The sequence below is a fragment of the Hibiscus syriacus genome, unplaced genomic scaffold (assembly GCF_006381635.1).
Source record: "Hibiscus syriacus cultivar Baekdansim isolate YM2019G1 unplaced genomic scaffold, ASM638163v2 tig00005377_pilon, whole genome shotgun sequence".
NCBI lineage: Eukaryota > Viridiplantae > Streptophyta > Magnoliopsida > Malvales > Malvaceae > Hibiscus > Hibiscus syriacus.
This window is the reverse complement of record NW_024062054.1, coordinates 2,309,335-2,335,728: the sequence shown is the minus strand read 5'-3', so window position 1 is coordinate 2,335,728 and position 26,394 is coordinate 2,309,335. Positions and strand designations below refer to the sequence as shown.

Below are 26,394 nucleotides of genomic sequence, written 5' to 3'. Positions count from 1 at the left end.
TAAATATTCTTACTTTTGATATCTTTACTGTTCGAATTTTGATCTTTAAAAAATAAAAATAATTCCTTTATTAAGGAACTATTTGATACTTAAGTTAGTTAAAAACCCATTATCGATTACAAAATGATTAGTTAGATCTAGAATCATACCCATTTTTCTTTACATTTTCATTTAAGGTGCGTTTGGTTCACGTAATATAATATTACCAATGGGAATAGGATTACCGGAATGTAACATTACCTAACACATTACTGGGAATGTTACATTACTGTGTTTGGTTTGTTTGGCAGTAATGTAAGATTACAATATTTGGTTGAAGGAATAAAATATTACTGGCATGTGTATTTTACCAAATTGACATTGTTCTATATTTTTGTACAAGTGAAATTCTAATTATTAAATAAAAATTATTTATATAAAAATTATTTATATAAAAATTCTTCTATAATATATTTAAATAAAAATTATTTATATAAAATTCATCGATAATATATTATTTTATTATTAAAATATATCATGTATTATTTTAATTTTAATTAATATTAAATTTTACATAATTTATCTAAAAATATATTAAAATTTTACTTCAACATTTAATTAAATGTTCAATATTAGGGATTTTTAACTTTCACTACTTCAACATTTAATTAAATTTTACATAATTTATCTCAAAATATAATATTTAAATTTATAAAAAGTAATTAACATATTCGAAAACTAGCACATTACTTGCAAGGCATATACTACATAACAAAAAGAAGTATAACATTAATCATCAAAAGTTTGTAAAATGTTCAGACTTACAAAAGATAATAGTCATGACATTCTAAACTTAATCATATATGTTGGCTATATTATATACACAAAAAATTATCCAAGTCAAAAGATTGACTTAGTTTCAAGTTAAAGGATACAAGAAATATAACCTCATGGCTGTAAACAGAAACCTAAAACATCATTTGTTTACTCTTTTTTTATAATAATTATTTGTTTACTCTTAAAACATCTTTATTGGGGGTGATGGCGGCATCATTTTCCATAAAACAGCTTAGCATCATTAAACTATAGTGACGCTTGGAACCTTTGCCACTACCTTTGATTCTGGCATTCAAACATTTTTGTCCAACTGAGCTCGAGAATTTCTCCTAGCACTTTCCAACACGGTTTTATCAACAGTAATGAAGTAAGCTGCGATTGATGTTGTTAACGAACAAAGATAGCCATATTATTACTCGAGGAAGGTGGTGTGCCATTTCAATTTCTCTCCTATTTCTATGTCCTTAATGGATATTCATATCAATATGATGCCATGCAGATATCATGGAATCATCAATTCAAGTTACAAGATCCCTTTTTGCTTTGGTTTGCTTAAAAGGGAAAGCCAATCATAAGTCGTGCATGTTATAACATGCTATGACTAATCTCTTGAACAACTGATACCATAATCAGTACATGGATATTATTTTTTAAGGAACAATTGGATGAATAAAATACATCACAATCAGAGATGGAAAGATATGTCTCGGACTAGAGGGAAGTTATGATAACAAACCTGATTAATGTATGACTCCATTTGATGCAATAATTCATAGCCCTATAAATGACCAAAGTTAGTCGTGAGCAATGCATTCAGTAAGTGATTTAAATTTGAAACAATGAGAAAGAAATAGAGAAGTCATGCCATACGATAACATGTTTGAAGTATCGAAGATGCGCATCCATAGTCCCACTCACAGCTTCCATAAACTCAAATCGCTTTTTGGCTTCAACATTTGAAAGAGCAGTTACTTGTAATTGTAAACCACAGTAGTGTAATTACCATCTTGAACCAATTTTGAACTATCAAAGCTACATCAATTTAGAAATCATCTGTTAGCAAGTCACTCACTAGATTAAAACGAGCCTGCTCAAATGTTGACCTTGCATTATGAAGTTCCTAGAATAACGCCAACCATGTCAGACTAAAATATCCATCAACATTATATCTACGCAAGTAAGAATGTCAGATACATGAGATTATAAACCATTAAAGCAAGCCATTTTACAAGATACCTCTTCCAAAACATTGGCAATATTACTCTTTGTACTTTTTCTCACTGAAAGAACTTTTTCACGAGCCTGCAAGATTACACAAAGCAATACAATGTAACAATTAATTCGATTTTAGGCCAACTCCAAATTATATTATCACATTCAATCAATGAAAATAAGGTAATCTAACAAACTACATAAGCAAAATAAATTTAAATTCTAAAGCACCTGGTCGTAAATGAGACTAGCCTTGTCAAAGTGTTTACGTGCTTCCTGCACTCAGATAAGATATTTTAAAACAAAAAGCTTGCAAATAAAAAATACATGATCTAGAATAATACACAGATTATAAGAAGTTGGATGAATCTATAGCAAAGTGATAAATAAATAACCTATGTTTCTCTTGATAAGACTGTTTTTACATAACAAAAGTTAATAAGGCAGCCCAACTTTTAGCTAGTTCCAAATCCTCACAACTTTATAGGGTAACTTAAATCTCAATTGAGAGAAATGAGATTACCTTGACCTCAAGTAAATCAATATTGACAAACTACAATAATTTGACATTTAGTTCGGTTTCAACCTAGAGAGAAAAGAAAGCATTCCACAAATATTATTGTATGTTAATATGATTGGACAGTGAACTATATAGTGTCAAAGTTCAATATAGCAGTAAAATTTATATTCTCACAATTTTGAAAAGAAAGGATAGTTTTATAGAACATAGATGGTGTTAAAAATCCATGAAGAAAACAACCAACAAAAGGTTAGTTACTACTGACATTTCTAAATGATTATCATTTCCTTTCACCAGATATTCACAACAACAGTTGGAGAATGCCAAAGAGTGAGTTTATCCAAAACCAGTTATCTTAGGTCCTTACTCCTCAGTAATAAATTTGAATTCATGTTAAAATGATAGTTCAGAGAATTACCTTGGACCGAAGAACTTCCTTGTATGTCCCAATTTCTCTCAATATTATGGTAAACTTGGTCATAACCGGCCCTAAAGAAGCGAAAAAAGGTTCAATTACAGATATGATTCCAAACCAAAATATAATCTAAATGTGATGTTAGAACCGAAGAACATAATGAAAAACCTTCTGCGGATCGAACATAATGAAAAAGCTTCTGCGGATCGAACAAAAATAAACCCATTAACAACTGCATTTGACGGAAAAACAAATTCGTTTCAAGAAAAAACATTCTTATGTGATTGATTCTAGACATTCGAATGAATATCAGGTTAAATTATATTTTAAAAAAATGAGAAGAGAAATTTTCTTGTGATTTCTCAGCTGCAAAAAAAAAGGAAATGAAAGAATAAAAATTCCAACCTTGAGAGAATTACTGGGCTCTAAGCTTCTTCTCGTCATCAGCAGGGGAAGGAATTCTTTTCTTCAGAAGGGCTCCAAGAAAATACCTAATACGCCAGAAGCATAAATCAACGCCAAATTGAAGAAGAAGAAGAAGATTTTGTTTCAACAGAACCAAGCGGGGAGAAGGATATTTTAGGAAGCATGGGACGGGAATAAGCAAATACCTAAGGGAGATGGGGGACTAACATTCCTGGTGAAACAGGAAAAAACAAACACTGTTGGTATTAATTTTTTTACTGGTACTTGGGAATGTGGAGAAACTAAACGTGGGTATCTTTAACCCGGAAAAAAACACGTGAACCAAACGGGGCCTTAGGGGTTGTCTCAAAAAAGGCAGACTAAGATACGGCTAAAAAATAGCGTGACCGAAAACTTAATAAGATAATTAATGAATTCGGTAAAGCGCTACTTATTATGTTGACAGACTCATAATGTTGTATGTAGAAAACATGAAAAACTATTAAAAAATTTGGTAACCATTAAACTTTAGTCATCGGTAGGTATCGATATATATATATATAAGTGTCCATACTTATTTCACTGTGGAAAACATTAATTTATGATTATCTTTTGAGCGAGTTTTAAGATATTAATTTAGTAATTATACACGTCTAATGATTTATTTTTATGTTACGATATATATTATTTTTAAAATATCTACCGATTTTTTTGAATGTTGCTAATAATGTAAACGGTAAAAAAAATAGACGCTACCTATTACATTAAACTACCTACTAGATATGTTGAAAGTATCGATTTCATTTAAATAAATATCGACACTTTTGGAATTTAAAAGAAAAGCAGTAATATCGCCTATAAAGTATCGATAATTTATAAATATGTATTGATATATAACAATATAACAGGTAAAAATATGACAAAACCAGTTTCATTATGACAAAACCGGTAAAGAGCTACCGGATATGTTGAAAGTATCGATATTTTTTGTCCATGCATCGATACTTTTTGTCCAGTATGCTTCCCAAACAAGATGCACGTATGAAGTATCGATACCAATGACACATGTATCGATACATGACAATATAACATGTTAAAAATTGATAAAACCAGTTTCAATATAACAAAAACGGTTAATAGTTACCGATTTTAAAAAAACGAAACATCTCAAAAATATCGATACCGTACATAAAAGTATCGATCTGGTTTAAAAATTGTATCGGTTCTAAAATAACATAACATGTCATCATCTTTCTTTCTTTTTGACAAAATTGGTTTTCATAATTGCGCATATAAAGTATCGATACAAGTATAAAAAGTATCGATTCTTAAAATTTCGAAACCGATTACTTTAAAGTAATAGGTATATATACAATATAACTGGTTAAAAATTGATAAAACTGGTTTTCAGTATGACAAATCCAGTAATTAACCTATTTTGTTATCGTCGAATTTCTAAAGTTCCATCAAGTTAAAAAGGCGCTGCCTATTACGTTATATAAGAGCTACCTAATATGTTATTGTATTTGATAATGTTTCCAATAATTAACTGGTTTCGTTATCGTCTATATATTTTTGGCTCATTTTACATTGATAATAACATAACCGGTTATTACCGTTTTTATCAACTCAAATAATATTTTCGATTAAATCATATAATATTTATGGTATAAATTTATCCAATCACTTATTTAACCAATTACGTCTTTTTTTAGCCGTCTCACATCAGAACCTCCTTCCATTTACTCACCAATTTTATGTGATTGATTGCATGAATTGTGACGTGGCGGCCGATGAGTGCACGAATGAGGGACACATGTCGATACCCACGTGACCGACGATGAAGCTTCTGGAAGACATCTTTTGATCAATGAATAAGATCCACTTGTGTTTGTTCTCACGGACTGCTGACTTGGCAGCAATTAATGTCACCTAAAATGTTGAATCACTCATTAATGCTTCCTCTATATACGTGCGGGTTACCCAGAAGATCACAAGGTCCAAGCGACGGCTGAAGACTTAGTTTTCTAGGAATATTTGTGTAAGCTTTTATGTTAGGCTTGGGATTATAACGAGCTTTAAGGTTTAATTTTTGTAAATAGGTTTTGTAATATAAGTGGACTCTCTGTATTTATTTTGGATTTAAAAATGAATAAAGAATTTTATTTAATATTGGACTTTATTATATGAATGGATGTGGACTATATATTTATATAAATAGTTTAGGCTTTTTTATTAAATTTGGGGCTTAGTTATATATATATATATATATATATATATATATATATGGTTTTATAATATGTAAATACTATAGTTTATATAATATGCTTAACTAATATAAAGTATCTAATAATTAAATAATAACATCATCACCCGTAAAAATAGGTGATGACAAGACAAAAAACACAAAATAAAAATCTACGAATATATACACTCTTTAGAAGTGATGAATTATTATACTCAAATAAATGCCATTGGAGCTTCCTATAGATGTTGATGTCCCGACTTAAATCCAAAATCTAATAATTTGGGCACATAAAGAAATTCTAAATGTTGACTTTTACAAAATCTAATGATACACATTTACTTTATAATATTTCATAAAGTCCATAAACAGAAGTATACAACCACAGTATAAACACAAGACAATTAGTGTATTTATCATATTTTATAAATTAAGTATTCATTGCTCGGCACACAAGAAGAAACGATAATAGAGAAAATGCCTTAAATAAATTAATGGCGCAAGATATGACGGGTGCGATCATATCAGCATTAATGAATTGGATCTCATCAGAAGTTTGTAGTTAAGCGTGTTTGGGCGAGAGTAGTACTAGGATGGGAGATCTCCTAGGAAGTCTTCGTGATGCATCTCTCATTTTTGGACTATTCTCTTTTTGTTTCATACTAAACGCACACATACATATTCTGCCTAGTATAAGTTAGGTACTTGGTGAGAAAGGTTCGGGTCGTATAATCCGAATTTTGAAAGTCTCTTAAGGACGGATCGGAAGAAAGTGATAACAGAGAGAATGACTTAAATAAATTAAGGGAGCAAGACATGACGAGTGGCATCATCACGACACAACAGAATTGGTCTATAGCGGCGTTTTTGGTCCTATAATGACGTTTAAAAATGCCGCTAAAAATGCTGCCAGCGCAAAAAAAGCGCCACTAATATAAACACTGCAACTATTAGCGGCGTTTTCTAATAATAAAAGCCACTAAAATTCAGATTATGTAGCGGCTTTTGTATATTAAAACGCCGCTAATGGTCAGGTTATATAGCAGCGTTTTAGTATACAAATGTCGTAATAGGTTCGCAATATAGCAACATTTTTGGGAACAAACGACGCAATATGCTTGATACATATAGGCATTTTCCCACAACCGGTTCGATATTTAGCGACAGTTTTAGTCACAATCGCCGCAACAGAGTTGATACTTAGCGTGTTTCGAGCACAAACGACGCAATAGGTTGGCAATTTAGTGGCGTTTTTCCTAAAAACACCGCCAAATATGCACTATGTGTAACACCCCCAACCCGTATTCGACCCGAATACGAGTCTGAGGTGTCACATTGACTTTTCAAAACATTTACTTGTATAAAATAGTGAGTAATTTAAAACTTTTATAACATATAACTTATTCAAAACGTTTACAAAACTATTCAGAGCTTATACAATATATTCTTTTGAATACATTCCAACTAGAGCTTTATATATTAAAATGCATATTATTCACATCTCTTCTGATCTAACCTTCAGTAAGGAGAACTGACCTGTCTTGTTCCACTTTGCTCTTTACTCTTCTTGAAACCTACGTGTAAATCACTTACACGCTAAGTCTATGACTTAATGAGGCAATAAACATATAATGTAAACTATAACTTGTAATCATGCATGAACAATTACTGCTATCACATCATACCAAAACAAATATCCATTCATATATCAAATCCACACATGCATATAATTATCTTCTTTCCTATCATTATCATATTATTACCATTCATATTTCTATTCTCTTGTTTATATGATCTATTATGCTCATATTATATATCTTATAACATATACAATAATCACTAACACACATATATCATATCATATCATATCATATCATATCATATCATATCATATCATATCATATCATATCATATCATATCATATCATATCATATCATATCATATCATATCATATCATATCATATCATATCATATCATATCATATCATATCATATCATATCATATCATATCATATCATATCATATCATATCATATCATATCACAAAACACATATATATATCACATACATTGTATTCAATGTTATCTCTTATTAGCCCATGTACAACTGTGAGAACTGTAGATATGTGAGTCTATTGAGGTTGTGCACTATACTGTCACCACTGCTCGTAATGGGTCCCGCTAAGGGCTATGAAATTTTTGTCCCGAAAGATCACTGTATGTCCCGAAGGATCGCATAGACCCTCGACTCTTGGCATGCCAACTATACCTCTAGCTCTCATGTCACATCACATGGCTATTAATATTTATGTTAGCATACATTCACATATACACATAGTCACATAGTTCTTTCACATAGCTCATTGTCATATAAATCACATATCACATATACATATAAACACATGGTTCACTTACGCGTAGAACATTTTCATATGATTCACATATCACAGAGCTTATCACATATAATTGTATTTTTTTTCATATAATCACATAGTCATATAATATTTCATATGACATATACTTTCTCTTTCATATATCTCATGTCACGTATCATATCTTGTGATCATGTAATCATGTTACTTATAATCACATAACTTCTACTCATAGGGTTCAACATCATTAAGATTAGTTCACTTTCCATATTATCATACATTTATATAATCTTATATGTCCTATCATTAACCTATAAACTTACTCATATACTCATATATACTCTTTAATATAATTTGTATAGTAATGCTCTATAATTGTATCATATATTGAGTTTACCTAAGTCTTCCTTTCTAAAGTTTATTTTACAAGTTCAAATAGTCTCATTCTATCCTATACATAGTGTCTACTTATCTTATCTCACTTCCCCTTTCACTCATATAAATCATCTATATACTAGTTTTATCTATTTATTTAGTTCAATTTCCATGACTTCTATAATACTCTTTCATAAAGTTTTGTAATTCTTCACTTTATAACTCATAACCCGTAGTTTCCTTTAAGTATATAAATCTTCCCTATATAACTTATGTATCATTACTTATGTTTATGCCCTCAAATTTATACTATCCTCATAGAGTCTCTTAACCTTTCTCGTGTAATCACTTATACCATATAATATGACTTATACTTGGTTATCTTATGTTCACACACACATATATATATATATATCAATGATTCATTAACTTATAGTTTATGTCACATGTTCATTTCGTTCTTTATGTCTTTATCATATAACTTATTTTTTGTTTTCCATTATTATATAATAATGTTTTACACAAATTATATAGCATATACAAAGCATATCAATATCTTTAGTCATGCATACATACAATTAATGTAACACATATAATCACATATAGCACATATAATCATAACAAAAACATAATCATGTTCATGACTTCATGCATGTTACTCTAGGAAATATACTCATCGCAAGTCTTATTTCCATTAAACACTACAGGTCACTAGTATGCACTAAACTTAGCCTCACTACGTTCCAATCCACTTTTATGATTTTCTCTCTTTCGATCGAATCTTAACTTGATAATCGTTTCGGAACTTGTTCGTGCTCGATATCTATATAATCATACATTGATACATATAAGTATCCAATTGATATTCTAATCTATCATTTCTTAGACCAAAAGAAAGGTATAATTCTATTTTCCCCTTGAAGTGCATCGATGCATTCTACAGTGTATCGATGCATTCTTTAACATGTGCATCGATGCACTACTCATGCATCTATACACAAATCACCTTCGATGTTTTCATTTTAAGGGGGTGCATCGATGCACTAATTGCATTCGATGTTCATTTATTTGATAGTGCGTCGATACACATTGAAGATGCATCGATGCACACAACCCAGAAATTCCATTTTGAGCCCGAAAATTCTTACTTTGTCCTCAAATTCTACTTATTAACCCCTCCTTATACCATAAAACTTATCTATACATATGTAAACCTTTTTATAACATTATAACACTTCACTATCCCTCATAATTCACCATAATTCTTGAATCAAAGAATTTCATCAAATTTTTCCATGTGTTCTTAATTCAATTATATCACCTCTAACTTCTTAATTAACTCTTTGACAAGTCAAATTTAACCCTCAACTTCAATTACTAACTCTTTTCCAAGATTTCAATTTGAAACCTCTTATTTTCAATATCTCATAACTTGATAATCTTTGAGTTTTAATCCATCTTAAGCTTTCCTTAATCTTTTCCATCACTCTAAGAATCAAAACCAACTTTAAAACAAAAGAATTAATCAACTTGGAACCAACTTACCTTTGCCATGGAGCTTACGAGAAGAGAAGAAGAAGGAGAAAGTTGAATCAAAGTCTCGAGACTTTTCTATTTTCTTTCCTCCATTTCCACGTGCCATCTCCTATATAAAGGAGAAATAAAAATCTTTCTTATGAAATTACCATTATACCCTTCAAAATTTTCACAATTATCATTTAATATAACACTGAAATTTTTCTATTTAAGTCTTTGAACTTTTAACTTGTTTCAAAATTGAGCACAAGGTTTCCAAAAATTCTATTTTAGTCACTAACCCCAATTTTGGGATATTACACTATATTAGTGACATTTTCCCCTAAAACGCCTCTAATCAAAATTGATTTTCAACGTATCTTCTTCCTATTTTGTATTACTCAAATTTAACATGTAACAATATCCAATAACCATCTTAAATTTAATTACGATTCGAATTAAGTAATAATACATAAAAACATAAATAAATCAAAGTTTACAAACATCCAAGTTAAATATAATGTAGTTCAACATTTTTCAATAACATAAACAAAGCATTAACCTAAGAAAACACCTAGAGTGATGAATTCTTCGTTTGATTCTGCTGTATCATCTGCTTCAATTTGATTTTAAAAGTTCATATTTTTCTGAAATGGTGCTTCTCTCTGCTTCTCTGCTCCATAGAAGAGCCATCTTTTTTTTTGTATATGTCATTTCGAAGATCTTTATTTGTCGAATTCTATTGTCGGACGTGATTTCCTACAATGTAGAATATAAATTAATACTTACAAAAAAGTAATAAATAATAGAAAAAATGTTAATTACTATATGCTACCAACTTAAAATGACTATATGAATAATCATAATTAAAAAAGAATACATGTTCATGAGCTACACGAGCAAAGCTCTTCGATCCAGCATTTTGAGTAAACTTTTTTTGTCAATATATAATCATACAATATTTTATTTTCTCAACCCAACAAGCAAAATGCTAGTATACTACTAATATAATCAGCTTAATAACATAAATTCATGTTTGAAAGTAATCAGAAAACATAAAATTACTAAACTGAAGATAAGCATAGATAGAGCATCAAATGGGAGCAAAAGGATTATTTTGACCAAAATTTTTGCAAATGAAGAACTGTTCTTATAAGAAGCAAAACTTCTATAAATTAAGCATTTGAGGAATACCCAAGTCACTAAGTGTCAAAGCAACTGTATAAAAGTTAGGGACTCACTCCTCATTCCCTGGTAAAATGGATGTCAAAATTGCAATGTTAATATTGAGATATGACAGAATAGACTGCATCAAAATTTGGTTTTAAACTTAAAAACTCAAGTAAGGTCTACTTATATCATATGTATCTACAAGAGCAAGAAAGTTGCGGCGATGAATTTTTAATGCTCCACTGATGTTCTAAAGAGGACACAAATAATACTAATTCTCTAATGAAACAACATTGCATGGAAAACCAGTGAAATCAACTGCATAAAAACCATATATGAATATGAAAGATCAAACGGTGTTGAACTCTAAAGCTGAAAACAATAGTAGCTAAAAGGGCAAACATAGTGCAGCAAACAGTGGTCCAAACACAGTAGATCAAAGTCACATTACTTGTTTGTGACGGTGCCAACAAACACGAGGATGTACATATTCATCTTCGCCCAATATCTGAACAACAATAACTATATTCCCTGTATTATGTGGCTTATCATCCTCATCTGGACCTTCAGATATCTTCCAAACAAACACCCTTCCCTCTAGACTCACACAGCAGAAAAACGTATTAACATGAAGCAAAAAACGAAAACAAAAAAAAGGTGAAATTACCAATTAAAGAAAAATAAATACCTAGCCAAAAGATGAACATCCTCAACAAAGAAAACCATGTCTGTGATCCTCTGAGATAAAAGAAAAATATCATGTGGACAAATAAACAATCATAACCATCCAAAAGCAGTACTTATGCATCCAAAGCTTGCCATTCCAGAACTCAAAATGCACATTTATTCTATGAACTATTCTATTACCATGAAGCTCTGAACTATTCTATTACAACACTCATTTCAATCCAATATAGAACTACAAACTATAAAAATGAAGAGTTAATAAAGTTAAAGAGATAAACATGCGTGTGCCCACGAAACAAAGACCTCAATGTAGCGTTTAAATTAAGAATCCTAATACTGCCTCCTTTCAAACCATAACAAATATAAGACTTATTAACAACAATCTGCATTCCCAACACCAGCTGAGGATCAGACCCAAACTTCATAATCGAAGTGACCTCAAGCTGAGGTTGAACCTCGCCGGACAGCCTCATATCAACATCGTAGGCCACATGAGCACTCGTTAACCGCCTTCCTCTAGGAAATTTACAACTCTGCATCCTCGAAGACCTCACATTGGGACTCTCGGATTCCAAAATCTGAGCGTAGGGTGGTGACTACAGATTAGGGGGTTGCTTCTGAGGTGGAAAACCAGGGCTTTGAGGGGATGAGTCGACCAGGGAGAGAATTTGGTTGCTGGCATTGTAAGGGCTGAGAGGAGGGGAAGGGAAAGAAAGGGATTTTGCATCTTGGTAATTCGAACGCGTTGGGGACGAAGGGGGCATGTAGAATTGGTGATACTGTGGGTGAAAGAAATGAGAAGATGTGGAATATGATGACGGGGAAGAATTTTGCGGTTGAGGGTTTGAATTCGATGGGTTCGAAACTGTGGGTTTGAAAAAGCTCTGCATATCAAATGGGATGGCTTGATTTGGGTTCCTGTCGAAGCCATCACACATGGAAGATAAAAAAACATAATATGTCAAAGGATCTTTGGAGAGGCTATATGATTTTTTTACAAGAAAATAAGATCTGGGTATTTGTTTCCTGTGGCATAAATGAAGGACCAAAGAATTTCTTTTGAAATAAACAGCAGCCGAAAACTTGGAGGAAAAAATGAAAAAATATAAAAATGAAAAAATATAAAAATGAAAAAGGGAGTTGGACTTAGAAAATGTAAACTTGATGTGTTTGTAAACACAAACACCACCACCAAAGTATGAGTCTTTAGCGGTGTTTTTAAATACAAACGCCATTAAAGTATTAGTCTATAGCGGCGTTTGTATAAAAACGTCATTAAAGTACGAGTCTATAGCAGCGTTTGTATAAAAATGTCGTTAAAGTACGAGTCTATAGCGGCGTTTGTTCAAAAAACGCCGCTATAAACCCAATTTATTGTAGTGCGGGATCATGATGGGCGTGGAGGTGAAGGTCACGACATCATCGAACGGCTCCAATTACCAACAACATATTTGTTGGATCTTTGGAAATGGCGGGGAGCAGAAAATGTAAGGGAAAATAAAAGTGAGATTGGGCTGAAGGGTTAAGGAGATAAACTTTTAAAATTTGCAGCGTTTTTTAAAAACGCCATAAACATACCAAACTATTACGGCGTTTGTTGAAAAAAAGCCATTATAGATGAACCCTATTACGATGTTTATATAAAAACGTCGCTAAAGTACCACTCTATTGCGGTGTTTGTTGAAAAACGCCATTATAGATTAACCCTATTACAACTTTTGTATGAAAATGTCGCTAAAGTACTACTCTGTTGCGGTGGTTGTTGAAAAAAGCCACTATAGATGACCCTATTGCGACTTTTGTATAAAAACGCCGCTAAAATACTTCTCTATTACGGCGTTTGTTGAAAAAACGTCACTAAAGTTACCATTTGATGGTGTTTGGAATGTAAACGTCGTTATATGTTTAAAGTTAGTGGTGTTTACTCTCAAAACGCTATTAAAAACGCCGTTGTAGAACTTTTTTGCGGTAGTGAATATACTTACATCATTGAAAATCACGTTTTAGTATCATTTTATATATATTTACCTATAATGTTATCATATTGCAATTTTAATCTCTAACATATCAAAATTACTGGCCCCTCGAGCATATAATAATGGCTTAAATGCATATTTCCCCCATAACTATACCTTTTTTTTATCGAGTTGCCCCTTAAAGTAATTTCTGTACCATTTTGTCCCCTCAACTAAAAATCGTTACCATGTTTACCGCAAATCGTTAACACCGTTAAAAACAGTATGGGTAAATTATATATTTAGTCATTAAACTATTCTCATGGTTCTGTTTTCATCACTTAATTATTTTTCTTTCAAAATAATCACTAAACTTATTTTTTTCCCATTTTACTCACCTAATTTAATTGCACGTCTGCTTCTTCTCTTTTTCTGGATTTTTTTCCTTTTGTTTAATCTAAACAAGGTTTAGATTAGTATATGGGGGTATTCAATATGTCGGTTCGGTTAACCAAGTGAACCTAACTTTCAAAATTTCATTAACCGTTTTTTTCGTTTTAATTGTTAACTGATCGAAATTTGTTCGAAAATAATTAACCGAACCGAACAAATTTCGGTTAATCGGTCGGTTAACCGAATTAACCAAAATTTTAAATATTTAATATTTAATATTTTTGGTCAGTTAATTCAATTGATTAATTCGTTTAAAACCAAATTTTAAACACTCCTAAAGCTATTAATAAATAAAATAATATATTAAATATTTAAAAAAATCGATTAATTTGGTTAATTAACCGATTTCGAGCCGATTTAACCGATAACTGAACTTTGAAAAAAAATCATTAATCGTTAACCGAACGAACGTAAAATTAACCGACCAATTAACAAAAAAATTTTGGTTTGGTCGATTTAATCGGTTAACTAAAATATTGGAGAAATGTGGGATTTTTATGGTGGAGAAAGGAGATATAGTGATAGAATGATGAAAAAGGTGTGAAGAAAGGAGGGAGTTTTGTGAGGATTCAAATCTGGAAAAAAATATTAAAATGTAGGATTTGTGCGTGCTTCTACAATCACAAAATTACGTGAATGTGGTTGCTTTTTAATCCCAATTTTTAGATTCATTGTTTCCTTTTAATGGTAACATTTACTTAATGAAAACTTTTATTTATTTTTATCATTTAAAAATTTTAATAATTGAATTCAATTTAAACACATTGCAATTATTCATTTTCAAGTGTGTCTTTCATTAATTTTCAGTGTTTAAACGTGTCAAGATCTAATATTATGTTTTTCAATGAATTCTTATATATTAAAATTTTAAAAATAAACCGATCCGAATTTAATGACCAAAATGAAACAAAAACTTAAGTGCAGTGATGATTATGAAAAATAAAATAATTGGGTGACCAAACCAGAACCGTGAGAATAGTTGAGTGACTAAGTATGTAATTTGACCATGTATTTTTAACAAAGTTAATGGATTGGGGCAAATAGGGTAACAATTTTGAGTTGAGGGGAAAAACGATACGAAAAATATTTTAAGGGATAACTTGGTGAAAAAGGGTATAGTTGAGGGGAAAATATGTATTTAAGCCTGTAATAATATAGTAGTGCATATTGTCACGTGCCTAGACTGTTGCTAGTAAGCTCGTGCGGCCTTAGTCGTTTTCAAGGTCGAAAATCGGATAAGTAACCCAAACCTCCACTAAGCAAGAATGCTTATAACGTTGCAAAAACAAAGGAAATGGGAAAAATAAAGAGATGGGTGCTCAAATGGAGAAGAGAGAGTTTATAGTGAATGTTAACTTGTATTCCTCAATCTGAAGTGTGTAAATGAGGTGGGGGTGAGCCTCTTTTTATAGTTGGAGCCCCCTACAATCAACGATTAAGATTAAATTACATCAACGGTCAGAAAAGAGCCATACTCTATCTATAACTCTAAATTAAAGAATAATTAGTGGGAATTATCTCTAAGATAATTTCAAATAATTATCATGCCTTTCTCTCTCCAAGGTGGATAGGCCAGCTCTGCTGGGTCTTCTAGAAGGCCCAAAACGTGGAAAAGATAGTCTCTGGCAGCCTTGAACGAACTGGGCTCGGTCTTGGGCTGGCGGTCTGTGACATTCTCCCCCACTAGTTCTAGCGACGCCCTCGTTGCGCGACTAGAGTGAAACTGGTCTATCTTATCTCGGAATTGCCACAAGGCTTCGGAAGGTTCCCAACTTCCCTCACTCTCTGGAAGTCCCTTCCACTGAACAAGGTATTCATGCCTTGGTCGTTTTCCCACTCCATAGACGGCTCTCTCTGCATGGATAGTTTCTACTTCTCTCTCGTATGAGACCTTTACCCCGACTGGCGCTCGGTGTGACTTGCCTCGATCTAGCTCCTCCTCATCCTGATGGTATGGCTTCAACAAACTCACATGGAACACAAGATGAGCTTTGATGGTCGAAGGTAACTCTAATTTGTAGGCCATGGTGCCTACCCGCTTCAAAACTTTGAATGGCCCCTCGTATCTTTGCACAAGCCCTTTGTGATATGGGTTGCGTAAGATACCACTTAATTTGGTAAGGACTAGGTCACCAACCTCAAAGTTTACATCCCGACGCTTTCGATCTGCCCACTTCTTGGTTCGCTTCCCGGCCTTGTGCAAACAAGCTCGGGCTAGTTCATGTTGTTCTTACCACTCCTTGGCAAATTGGTATGCTGTCGGATTCGGCCCTTGGTACCCAGTCACAACCGCATTTGGTGTAAGCGGCTGCTGCCCGGTAACAATCTCAAATGGACTCTGATTGGTCACTTCACTCCTCTGCAAATTGTAGGAAAACTGGGCTACATCCAACAATTTTGGCAAGTCACGTTGTGTGGCACTCACATAGTGCCTCAAGTAGGTCTCTACGAGTGCATTCACTCTCTCGGTTTGCCCATCCGTCTGTGAATGAACACTTGTCGAAAAGTTCAAGCTTGATCCATCAACTTGAACAACTCCTTCCAAAACCTCCCAGTAAACCTTGTGTCCCGATCACTGATAATCGTCTTTGGAATACCCCAGTACTTCACCACGTACTTGAGAAAAAGATGAGCGGCCTCCTCGGCTGGACAAACTTTGGATGCTGGAATAAAGGTCTTATACTTGGAAAATCTATCCACCATGACCATGATGCTAGAAAATCCGTCGGAAACAGGCAAACCAACAATGAAATCCATGGAAAGACTTTCCCATGGTTTCTCGGGGATAGGCAGAGGCTGTAACAATCCAGCTAGTCTCCTCTGCTCTATCTTGTCTTGCTGGCACACAAGACAGGTCTTCACATAGGCCTCGACATCATTGCCCATGTGCGGCCAATAATAGTGCTCCGCTATCAAGGCCAAAGTTCGGTGGATCCCCGGATGTCCCGCCCACTTGGAATCATGGCATTCCCTCATGAGCTCCTTTCGCAATCCTTCAAATTATGGCACATAGAGGCGGTGTCCTCGAGCATACAACAAGCCTCCATCTAGCCAAAACTTTCTAGTCTTGCCCTCCTTGGCAAGCTCAATCAATGAAGGGGCTATCGGATCATGTGACAACCCCTCTTTGATGCGCTCCCGCATTTGTCCCATCGACAAACTCACAAACTCCATGTCACACCTTCGGCTTAAGGCATTGGCCATGGAATTCACTTTCCCAGGTTTGTGCTCCAAGGACAAGTCAAACTCGGCAAGGAACTCTTGCCAACGAGCCTGCTTCGGTGACAACTTCTTCTGGTTTAAGAAGTAACTGTTGGCAACATTGTCTGTAAACACCACGAACTTGGACCCAAGTAAGTAATGTCGCCATGTGCGCAAATAGTGCACAACTGAAGTCATCTCTTTCTCATGGACCGTATATCTCCTCTCGGTCTCATTGAGCTTCCGGCTTTCATAAGCAACCGGATGTCCCTCTTGCATCAGGACCCCACCAATGGAAATGTCGGATGCATCAATGAATACTTCAAAGGGCTTGGTGTGATCTGGCAACACCAAAACTGGCTTGCTTGTCATAGCAAGCTTGATTTCGTCAAAGGCACTTTGACACTTCAGGCCCCAATCCCACGCCTTGTCTTTCTTCAATAACTCGGTTAAGGGGGCTGCGATTTTTGAGTAACCTTTGACAAACCTCTAGTAATAGTTGGCCAACCCCAGGAATGATCTCAGCTCCGTCACCTTGGTTGGCACTTGCCATTCATCAATGGCTCGAACCTTGTCCCTATCCATCCAGATCTTACCACCTTCAATAATGTGGACAAGGAAAGGAACCTCCGTTTTGGCGAATGAGCACTTCTCCTCTTTGACAAAGAGCTCATTCTCTCGCAACACTAGAAACACTTGCTTCAAGTGTTCAACATGCTCCTCCAACGTCTTGTTGTAGATGACGATGTCGTCGAGGTAGACAACAACGAATCGATCCAGAAAAGGTTGCAACACCTTATTCATCAGGGTGTAGAACGTGGCTGGAGCATTCGTGAGGCCAAAGGGCATCATAAGGTATTCATACGAACCGTACCTAGTCACACAGGCTGTCTTCGGTTCATCTCCCTCGGCTATCCTGACTTGGTAATAGCCTGATCTCAAATCCAACTTGGTGAACCACCTTGCACCACCAAATTGATCGAACAAGTCCGCAATGAGAGGAATCAGGTACTTGTTCTTCACCGTGAGCTTATTTAAAGCTCGGTAATCGATGCACATCCGTAAAGAACCATCGTGCTTCTTATGAAACAACATTGGGGCACCATAGGGGGACTTGGATGGTTGGATGTACCCGGCATCGAAGAGATCCTTCAACTGTCTGTGCATCTCCTCCAACTCGGGCGGAGCCATTATGTAAGAAGCTCGAGCGGGTGGCTCCGCATTCAGCACAAGCTCAATCTTGTGATCCACCTCCCTCTTTGGAGGTAACTCGGCAGGCATCACATCTTGGAATTCTGCCAACACGTGGCTCACCACGTCAGGAACTTCCTTGGTTGTGGCTGGCTCATCACACACCAAGACAGCTAAGAATGACGATTCCTCCTTGCGCACTGCCTTCGAGAATTGAATTACGGATAGAACTTTGGCCCCTACTCCGGGCCCTCGGCTCACTGGAGCAATGCACTGTTGCTTTGGATCCAGGATGCACAATCAATCGGCAAAAGGTACTGGGAAGGCATTGATCCGGTCCAAGAAACTTAACCCAAGAACGAAGTCGAAGTCATAAAGAGGAATCACCTTGATGGCTTTCGTTCTGGACCAACCTCCAATAGTTAACTCAATTGCCTTTACGACCCCCGCAATCGGAACCTCTTTGGCATTGACGGTCTTGATAGAACCACTTGCCTTCTCGACATGAAGACCAAGTCTCTTGATAACTGGTTCTGACATGAATAACTCTGAGGCACCAGTGTCCACTAGTGCACTCAATTTTTGCCAGCAATGGTGATGTCAATGAACATCAACCCCTTCTTCTTCGATCTTTCTTAACCTCCATGGTGCTAAGGATGGAGCCAAGCTTTAGAGTCTCACTCTCCTCCCCATCTTTCTCCTTGATGGCCGAGAGTTTATTCTTATGCGGACAGTCCCTCGCCAAATGCCCTTGGCCCTTGCAGTTGTAACACTGGATAATTTACTTGTCTTTCTTATCCGAGTGCTTACCATTCTATGGCTTGCCAGTGCCACTCGAATCTTTTTCGGATTTGGACGCCTAGTCCCTATCACCACTGCTGCCTCAAAACTTTGGCTTCGATTTGGAGTCCACCTTCTTGACGCCAAGCTCAATGATTGACTCGACCGTCGTCAAGGCAACCGAGAGTTCCTTAACTCCTCGTCGCCTTAGCTCGTTCTTCGCCCATGGTTTCAACCCATCCATGAAGGTGAAGAACCTATCCTCTTCACTCAAATTCGGGACTTGGAGCATTAGTTCGACAAACTTTCGAACATGCTCCCTCAATGACCCTTCTTGCTTGAGACGCCTCAACTTGGACCGCGCCTCATCCTCAGCATACTCCGGGTAGAACAATTCTTTGAACTCATCTTGGAATTCTGCCCTGGTCTTGATGGTAGTGTTCCCACGCTTCACGTCGTTGCATCTGCGTCACCACCATGAGGGCAACCTTTGACAAGTAAACACTAGCGATGCTTACTTTCTTGGCATCCTCCGTGATGCCCGTGGCTACAAAGTACTGGTCCAACCCCCAAAGGAAATTCTCAACATCCTGGACGGATCTGGTTCCTTTGAACTTCTCCGGCTTAGGGATGTTACCCAAGGCTTTGGGTGCAATCGTGGCTACGCTATTCCTGAACGCAGCTTTGCACACCAATAACTCGGTCTTGAGCAACTCGAACTCCCTCTTTAGCTCGACCACCTCAGAATCGAAACCCTTGCTCTTGAGTTCCTCAACTTCCTTCCTTAAAGCCACCACCATGGCTTCTAAGGAATCACCTCGATCAGTTGCCTTCACATCTAACTCGTTGAGTGAATCCTGAACCTCCTCCCTGATACTTTCCAAGGACTCCAACTTATCGAGATCCAACGATCCCAGCCTCTTAAGGTCTACGGACTCCAGCACTACCTTGGCTTCCGTCATAGAACCATCGAGCCTGGTAACCTTCTCCTGGATGGATGTGAGAACATCTTTCGAGGGTGCTCTCTTCTTTCCAGCATTGCGGTTTCATTCCCATCGGAACACGTCGCTTCGCCATGTTGTGGTGCCATCTCGAATCAACGAAAATCAGCAAAACAAGTTCTGATACCAGTTGTCACGGGCCTAGACTGTTGCTAGTAAGCTCGTGCGGCCTTAGTCATTTTCAAGGTCAAAAGTCGGCTAAGTAACCCAAACCTCCACTAAGCAAGAATGCTTAGAACGTTGCGAAAACAAAGGAAATGGAAAAATAAAGAGATGGGAGCTCAAATGGAGAAGAGAGAGTTTAGAGTGAATGCTAACTTGTATTCCTCAATCTGAAGTGTGTAAATGAGGTGGGGGTGAGCCTCCTTTTATAGTTGGAGCCCCCTACAATCAACGGTTAAGATTAAATTACATCAACGGTCAGAAAAGAGCCATACTCTATCTATAACTCTAAATTAAAGAATAATTAGTGGGAATTATCTCTAAGATAATTTCAAATAATTATCATGCCTCTTCTCTCTCCAAGGTGGATGGGCCAGCTCTGTTGGGTCTTCTAGAAGGCCCAAAACGTGGCAAAGATAGTCTCTGGCAACCTTGAACGAACTGGGCTCGATCTTGGGCTGGCGGTTTGTGACAATATATACAATCACTAATTATCGGTGATAGCGATGCGAAAGCTTGTATTGGAAAACTCTTGCTTGATTATGTAGGAAGATTTGAACAAAGTAACAAGAGTTACAGTTCAAAGAATTTCCCAAATGATACAAAATAGAAGGCATGACTTTTAGGTAAAAGTCCAACAAAAGAAAATGAGGAAGAAATAGATAACTAATTTTGGTCTTGTTTTGATGTGACTTCCCTTAACTTCAATTTGAAAGTCAATAATAAAATAATTAAGAATAAGATTGAAATAAGGATAAAATAAAAGCAAGAAATTAAAAGATTGGGTATGCTGATACACCCATTTTAAGAACATGCATTCGAATAGATGAAATGTCTAACTCTCTAAAGATGTTTTACCTCAACAAACTAAATGGAGGCTTCGAGTCAATAAAAGATTATCATCTAAATGTCTAAATATTGTTAATTCTTAGCAACTTAGATGATGGATAAGAACATGTCTAACATGTAAGATATTTAAGTTTTTATTAAAAATAAATTTTAAATAGTAAGAAATAAATTTGGAAAATAATAATCAATAAATGAAAATTTTAGTAATACAGCTAGAGTGATGATTATACGAAGTTAAAAACAGAAATCTTAATTAAAAATGACGTGCAATCCAATAAACCTCCCATATCCTTTTAATGGAAGGCAGATTCGGTTTCATCTAATTCAATCCCTTCATCTGCAAGCCTCGTGTCTTTGTAAACATACCATTTAGCAAAAACCAAGTAGATTCCCAGATTCAAGCAACTCAAAATCATCAAAAGCCAATAGAAATTATACAGTCTCCCTCGGTTCAGATTGTCCGGTAGCCATGGTTTCTGATTTCCAGTAACCTTGTGAACAATAGTTACCAACAAAGAACTAATGAAGAACCCTAATGAAAGGGTACTCAAAAACAAACCAGTACTCATCGTTTTCATCCCTTCGGGACATTCCCTTAAGAAAAGGTCAAGCTGCCCTATGTATGTAAAGGCCTCACCGGCACCTACGAACAAAAACTGAGGCACCAACCAGAAGACGCTTAATGGGATTTGAGCCGTAGGGTTATCAGTGAGACCATTTGAGCTTGCGATTCTCAGTCGCTTTAGTTCTGTCAGTGCGGCTGCGGTCATTGAGACAATGGATAAAACCAAACCGACTGCGATCCTTTGCAATGGGGTTAAACCTTGAGGGGTTTTTAGAACTCTTTTTGCAATTGGAACGATGAGTCTGTCGTAAACTGGGATGGTTAGGAGAATGGTGGTTACGAAGAAAACTGTGAGCGATGCTGGTGGGATTTGGAATTTTCCGATGTGACGGTCCATGGTGGTGGCCTGAGAAACTGAGAATGTCGTCATCTGGGCATAGACGGTCCAGAATATGATGGTGCTTGCCCAAATGGGTACCATCCTTACCACCAATTTCACTTCTTCCACGTCTGTTAACGTGGCTATATTCCACTTATTTATTGGCTCAGGACCCGATGGGTTCTTGATCGCCGCCCTGTCCAAGAATCTGCACACGGTTTAAACCTGGTTAACAAAATCGCCAGGAAAGATTATTCTTGTTTTTATGTTGTGTATAACGTTTTTGTGTACAATATCAAAGCCAAAAAGCGTAAGAAATGCAAAAGAAATTATCTGGAAAAACCAAAGCCACATTTTTCATAGTCTATCATGATAATGCAACCTACATCCGTAACTGCATCCGTAATATAAAAAAATAGTTATTTTCAAGATATAAATCATGTCGTAACGTCCATAACACCTTAAATCGCGACCGCAATCGCAATTTAATATTACGGTTCAAAGATAAATTATAATAGAAAATACGAAAAAAGCACGTAAAAGATACGATAAATGAAATTTTTAAAGGTCAACTATCCGCGCTCATTCTTTCTTTGTACATCCTATTCGCAAGGTGGTTTGTAATCACACTTTTTCTACTATAACCACCCATATATTTTACGGTTCAGACTAGAGGAAACCAAATCTCAGTTTGCTAACATAAATTGTCCTTATCTCTAAAGGGAAAGTTCTCGCTTTGGGATGCAAATGTTGGTATAAATTAGTTGCCAGTTTGCTTCTCAAAGTATGCTTTGTTTTTTGCTTGCAATTTGACAATAAGAAAAGGGAAACCAAACAAGAACTCAGGACATGAAGCTGATGTACCCAAAAGCAAGAGAGAACAAAGGCAAAAAGCAGTGGGGTGTTACCGATTCATGAAGAAGACTAGTGATATCTATTCAGGGTATAGACTGTAGAGTGATCCATTTGCAAGAATGAGAGATTTAAATTACGGTTGCGATCGTATTTCTAATTGTATTTATAGTGATTGCGACAATAACGATTATTATTATAACCATTGAGGGTATTAAAATTGTGCAATAACGGTTCCGATCCCTATATAACAATGGCTATTTATATAGCATACCGCTATTTAAATCCTTAACAACAACCCAAAAATTCAACAATTTTACTCTTTGGTTGCCTGCATTAATCAAGGCCCATCTAAAAAGGGTGTCATCCATGAATTTAAATAACAGTACGTTCGAAACAATAGTTGTTATTAGGGGTTTATGCATATGGACTAATAGGGGCTAAATGCATACACATTATTTTAATTAAATATTAAATATAGTTCAACGTTTTAAATGAAGAAGGAAAAACTATGAAATTATGCATCTCGTAATATTAAAAAAAGAATATTAAAAGTTTTGGCCCCACATTTCTAAATTCTTGGATCCGCTTCTGTTCGTTATATAACAGTAAAAATATCCTCCGAAATTATTATTTCACATCTCAATATCCATAATGAATACAGTAGTGCCCACTATTTCAATAATCATAATAATTATAACCCAATTAAAAATGCAACCCCAACCATAGTTTAAATTCCTGATGCCATTATTTACTTGTGGAATTTACTATTTTAAATTCGAGTGACAGAGGGACTAGTAGTTTAAGTCAAGGATCTAAATAAGGTTCATTATCAAAATAGTGGTGATATATAACGATAATAGTATCAGCTAAAACTATTTGTAATCCCTAAATCCAACCTAGAAGGGAATATGGGAGAAAGCGCCGCACAGGAGATATAATCGGAGAAAAGGTAGTTTGTTTTAAAATAAAAAGGCTAAATACAAAGAAAGCCATTAAACTTTCTATAGTTTTGAAAAAACGGAACCAAACTTCCTAATTTTACAATTTCGTCACTGTTTTCAATTGAGGAATTTAGGTTAAAATTTCCCAAATTCTAAAGTTTTAATTTGGGGATTTTTCAGGGTATTGCAATGTTATTTCATGATATGATACCAGCAATGACTATAGTAATACCCGTTGTGTTCGCAATCAATAATCATAAAAGCAATTTAAATCTCTTGTTTAAGTAGATTGATTGTTAAATAAGAAGACTCACCGAAACTCCTTGCTGTGGGGCAACTTCAATTTCTTATTCTTGTTATTGAATCCCTCAGGTACATCGTCAATGTTGAAAAACAAGGATGAATCAGACGGCAATTTCATATCCCTTTTTTTACAGGCAGCTACAAACACTGCGGCGATTTGTGTCAATGGGCTCCCCACTAGTTCCTTGAAACGGTAACGCCTCGTACCCGACAGGAACACCACCAACGCCATCACAATAGCACATGCACAAATACCGTACCCCCATTCACGCCCCAGTTTATCTTGTATGTATACCAAAATGGTGACTGCGCCAAGTGAACCTATGTTTATGAAGAAAAAGAACCAGTTGAAGAAGTTTGTCATTCGGGATCTCTCGTCCGGGTCTGAGTCATCGAACTGGTCCGACCCGAACCCTGAGACGCTCGATTTGAGACCGCCGGTGCCAAGGGCAGTCAGATAAAGGGCTAAGTAGAGAACAGTGAGTTGTATGCCGCTAGCTGGGGTGCATGTAGCGTTTCTGTCCCTGCTGCATTTTGGAGGCCTTAGGCTTGGAATGGCTGTTGAGATTGTCAAAATGGTGACGCCCTGCTTGCCAACATAATCAAAAAAATAAAAATAAATAAATATATGCTATTTTCAATTAACATGACGAGTTCAAGTCCAAGCAAAGGCGACAAATCTTACAGTTGCTTGAACTGTGGCAAAGATTCCAATTGTAAGATACCTGTGAATTTATTGAACAAGAGGAAAATAGTTAGTAACTTGATGGCAAATTTGCTTGGACACTACAGTGCATTGAAAAATTAATTTTTTTTCATTTGAAATTTTGCAGATTTTATTCTTCCAAATAAGGTGAATGTTACAGTATTTTGGGAAGACACCTGAACGTTTCGACATCTTTAACGAAAGACACATGGAAGAATTGTCGTAACTTGAGTGAGCAGTGCATGAGAGGTGGAGAATGGACCAAACCTGCCAAGGAACGTGTCGGCGACAAAACCACCGAGAAGACAGAGCATGAAAGATGTTCCGAGGAAGTTGGTCACGGTGGTGGCTGAGGTAGCATTGCCTAAATGCATGGTGTCGGTTAAATACGTCATCAAATTAACAGCGATACCTAACGTTGTTAGCCTCTCACATGCCTCGACACCTGACGGACACAAATAAATTTTACAGAACATTATTCAAACACCATAAAATGGTTTTCAAAATCTGTTGCCAGAATATATATAATCTATTATAAATGAGATGGTTATAAAAGACCTAGAATCATGGCGCTGGTCCAACCACCGGTCTTGGAACGCTCGGCAGGGCGACCCTTGTAGTCCCAGGCATCATGAAGTGTTTTCTCTTGTGTTATTGGGAGTGTCATTGCCTGATATAAGGTGAATAATGGGAACCGCAGTAGCAGTAATGGCAGCACAATGAAAGAAAAAGGCTGGAAGAGGTATTTATACGGAGTTAATTCAAAATCTTTTTTTTATTACCCTCCATTCCATGGTTTAGTCTTGACTAACCTAGGCCGACACAGGTCACAATACTGACTTTGATAGGTGAGTCTCCCAACAGAGATTTTCTGCATACACAAGGACTCAAAACTGATACATTGCTTAAGTGATATCAAACTACTTACTACTTGAACCAACCGTTGATATTCAAATTTTTTTAACTATCGATATACACATATCTTATAAACATTTTTTAAATGAGAAAAAAGATGGTGATAACAATTTTTTTTATTATTTATTTTTTTCATTTAATAGTCCAAATTCTTTTTTCGACAATGACGCCTGTGGCTAGGAATTGACTTGGTAATTTTTTATTGTAGGACAAAGAATATTATTGATAAAAATAATAATCCCTCCCCGTGAGCGTTGCAATTGCACCTAGTTCTTGTAAGCTTTCTTCGTTTATTGTTGATAACTCCAACTTAACAGCAAAATACATAGCATTAATTTCTTCACAATAAGAATAATGACACTAACTCAAACCAAAGTAGATATCATCAATGCTACAAAAACAGCATAAA

At 35.6% G+C, this 26,394-nt stretch overlaps 3 protein-coding genes, 1 long non-coding RNA gene and 1 pseudogene across 4 annotated transcripts; 1 reads left to right on the top strand and 4 right to left on the bottom strand.

Annotated features, from left to right (window-relative positions):
* Positions 1-1,881: 1,881 nt before the first annotated feature.
* LOC120199193 lies at positions 1,882-2,578 on the bottom strand. The gene is made up of 4 exons (XR_005523431.1): positions 2,552-2,578; positions 2,260-2,304; positions 2,053-2,118; positions 1,882-1,936 (listed from the first exon to the last, which is right to left on the bottom strand). It is a non-coding gene; the product is annotated as an uncharacterized LOC120199193 (long non-coding RNA).
* A 3,546-nt stretch (positions 2,579-6,124) lies between these two features.
* On the top strand, positions 6,125-6,243 carry LOC120199197 (annotated as a pseudogene).
* A 5,273-nt stretch (positions 6,244-11,516) lies between these two features.
* On the bottom strand, positions 11,517-12,558 carry LOC120199152 (varicose-related protein-like). Its single transcript, XM_039200338.1, has 2 exons — positions 12,008-12,558; positions 11,517-11,780 (listed from the first exon to the last, which is right to left on the bottom strand). Exons 1-2 carry the CDS (start codon positions 12,266-12,268, stop codon positions 11,706-11,708), a joined length of 336 nt encoding a protein of 111 aa, XP_039056269.1. The 5' UTR covers positions 12,269-12,558; the 3' UTR covers positions 11,517-11,705.
* A 4,579-nt stretch (positions 12,559-17,137) lies between these two features.
* On the bottom strand, positions 17,138-20,271 carry LOC120199174. The gene is made up of 6 exons (XM_039200352.1): positions 19,868-20,271; positions 19,443-19,773; positions 19,145-19,286; positions 18,917-19,095; positions 17,873-18,808; positions 17,138-17,827 (listed from the first exon to the last, which is right to left on the bottom strand). Exons 1-6 carry the CDS (start codon positions 20,269-20,271, stop codon positions 17,138-17,140), a joined length of 2,682 nt encoding a protein of 893 aa, XP_039056283.1.
* A 1,274-nt stretch (positions 20,272-21,545) lies between these two features.
* Positions 21,546-25,759, bottom strand: LOC120199146 (protein NRT1/ PTR FAMILY 6.3-like). The gene is made up of 5 exons (XM_039200334.1): positions 25,629-25,759; positions 25,338-25,515; positions 25,050-25,089; positions 24,376-24,950; positions 21,546-22,473 (listed from the first exon to the last, which is right to left on the bottom strand). The coding sequence occupies exons 1-5, from the start codon at positions 25,735-25,737 to the stop codon at positions 21,615-21,617; spliced, it is 1,761 nt and encodes a 586-aa protein (XP_039056265.1). The 5' UTR covers positions 25,738-25,759; the 3' UTR covers positions 21,546-21,614.
* Between the last annotated feature and the right edge of the window lie 635 nt (positions 25,760-26,394).